The sequence below is a fragment of the Pterocles gutturalis genome, unplaced genomic scaffold (assembly GCF_000699245.1).
Source record: "Pterocles gutturalis isolate BGI_N339 unplaced genomic scaffold, ASM69924v1 scaffold37350, whole genome shotgun sequence".
Classification (NCBI taxonomy): Eukaryota; Metazoa; Chordata; class Aves; order Pterocliformes; family Pteroclidae; genus Pterocles; species Pterocles gutturalis.
This window is the reverse complement of record NW_010142076.1, coordinates 763-2,097: the sequence shown is the minus strand read 5'-3', so window position 1 is coordinate 2,097 and position 1,335 is coordinate 763. Positions and strand designations below refer to the sequence as shown.

Below are 1,335 nucleotides of genomic sequence, written 5' to 3'. Positions count from 1 at the left end.
GGGACACACACTCACTCATGGTGGCCCCAGCCCAGCTCGGGGAGGTAGGGCAGCTTCTTGATGCGGATGATGCTGTCGTAGAGGGAGGGCTGGAGGCTCTGTGCTACGGCGTTGGCCAGGATGACGGCGATCATGACGGGCAGGATGTGCGAGATCTGCCCCGTCAGCTCAAAGACGATGACGGCCGTGGACACCGTGTGGGTGACAGCGCCCGACAGCGCGGCCGCCCCTGGTCCCGTCCCCGGGTGACATGGGGGTGGCCATCAGGTGCTGGGTCCCTAGCCCTGGGGCATGCACCACACCCCAAGCCCTTGGGACCTTCTGGGTCACCCCCAGGCCATGGGGACACCACCTCAGCCCTGGGGAACTCCTTTGGAGCATCTCTAAGTGATGCCCACCGTGGTGTCCCCATGCCGTCCCAGTGCTTACCCACCACGGCGTAGCCCCCCGGCAGGATGCGGTAGGTGTTGCTGTCGCCGTGGATGCCATCGGGGAACCAGGCTGCCATGCTCTCCCCCACCAGTCGCCCGAAGGCTGCCCCTGCACGCAGAGAGGGGCTGGGAGTGGGCACGGGGGCTCTTCTGGCACGTCCCCAGCCTCGCGCCCTCTCCTCTGCCCTTTCCCTGCTGGTTCAAGGGACACCCAGGGACGCCTCAGGGTGGGCTGGTGGGCAGGTCCCCCCTCCCGCCGTGCCTGCATAGGTAGCTCTCACCGATGACGAAGACGGGCATGAAGGCACCGCAGGGCACCGGGATGGTGGTGGCCAGGGCTGACATCCAGAACTGCAGAGGGGACACAGGCATGTGTTAGTTGCCCCCCTGGCCCAGCCCTGTCTCCTGCCCCAAGCAGTGTCCCACAGCCAGCTGCTGTGGGGCAGGCCGTGGGCACCGCACCCTGCCATGGGGTAGCCATACTCCTCGCAGTGGACACCCTGCCAGCACCTCCCTAGTGGCACCTGGGGGCACCCTGCCAGCCCCTCCTGCTGGCCCCTTGGTGGCTCCCAGCCAAGATCTCTGACATGTCGGCGGCATCCAGCCAACACCTTAGTGACCTCTGGGAGCAGTCACCCAGTGCTTCCTGGTGCCACCTTGCTGGCCACCATCCAGCCCCTCCCTGGTGGCATCCAGGAACCCCTCCCCAGAGCCTGCCAGTGGCACTCCGGGGCTGGCAGGGGCACCAGGCACCCACCTTCATGAGGATGAAGACAACAAGGGTGATGAAGATGTTGGAGCGAGGGTGATGCCAAGCCTCCAGAATGCCCAAGTATTCAAACTCATCGTTGAGCTCTTGCTTGGCCCATGTCTGGTTGTCGAAGAGTGTCACCAGGATGTCCTT

The 1,335-nt window shown here is 65.2% G+C and overlaps 1 protein-coding gene across 1 annotated transcript in view; it reads right to left on the bottom strand.

The window, feature by feature from the left end:
• Positions 1–15: 15 nt before the first annotated feature.
• Positions 16–1,335, bottom strand: part of LOC104469660 (chloride channel protein 2-like) — a gene marked incomplete at both ends in the record, with an annotated part of 2,036 nt that continues 716 nt past the window's right edge. The window contains 4 exons of the mRNA XM_010084248.1: positions 16–229; positions 430–540; positions 713–782; positions 1,189–1,332. Coding sequence (XP_010082550.1) covers positions 16–229; positions 430–540; positions 713–782; positions 1,189–1,332 — 539 coding nt within the window. The remainder of the gene's footprint in view (positions 230–429; positions 541–712; positions 783–1,188; positions 1,333–1,335) is intronic.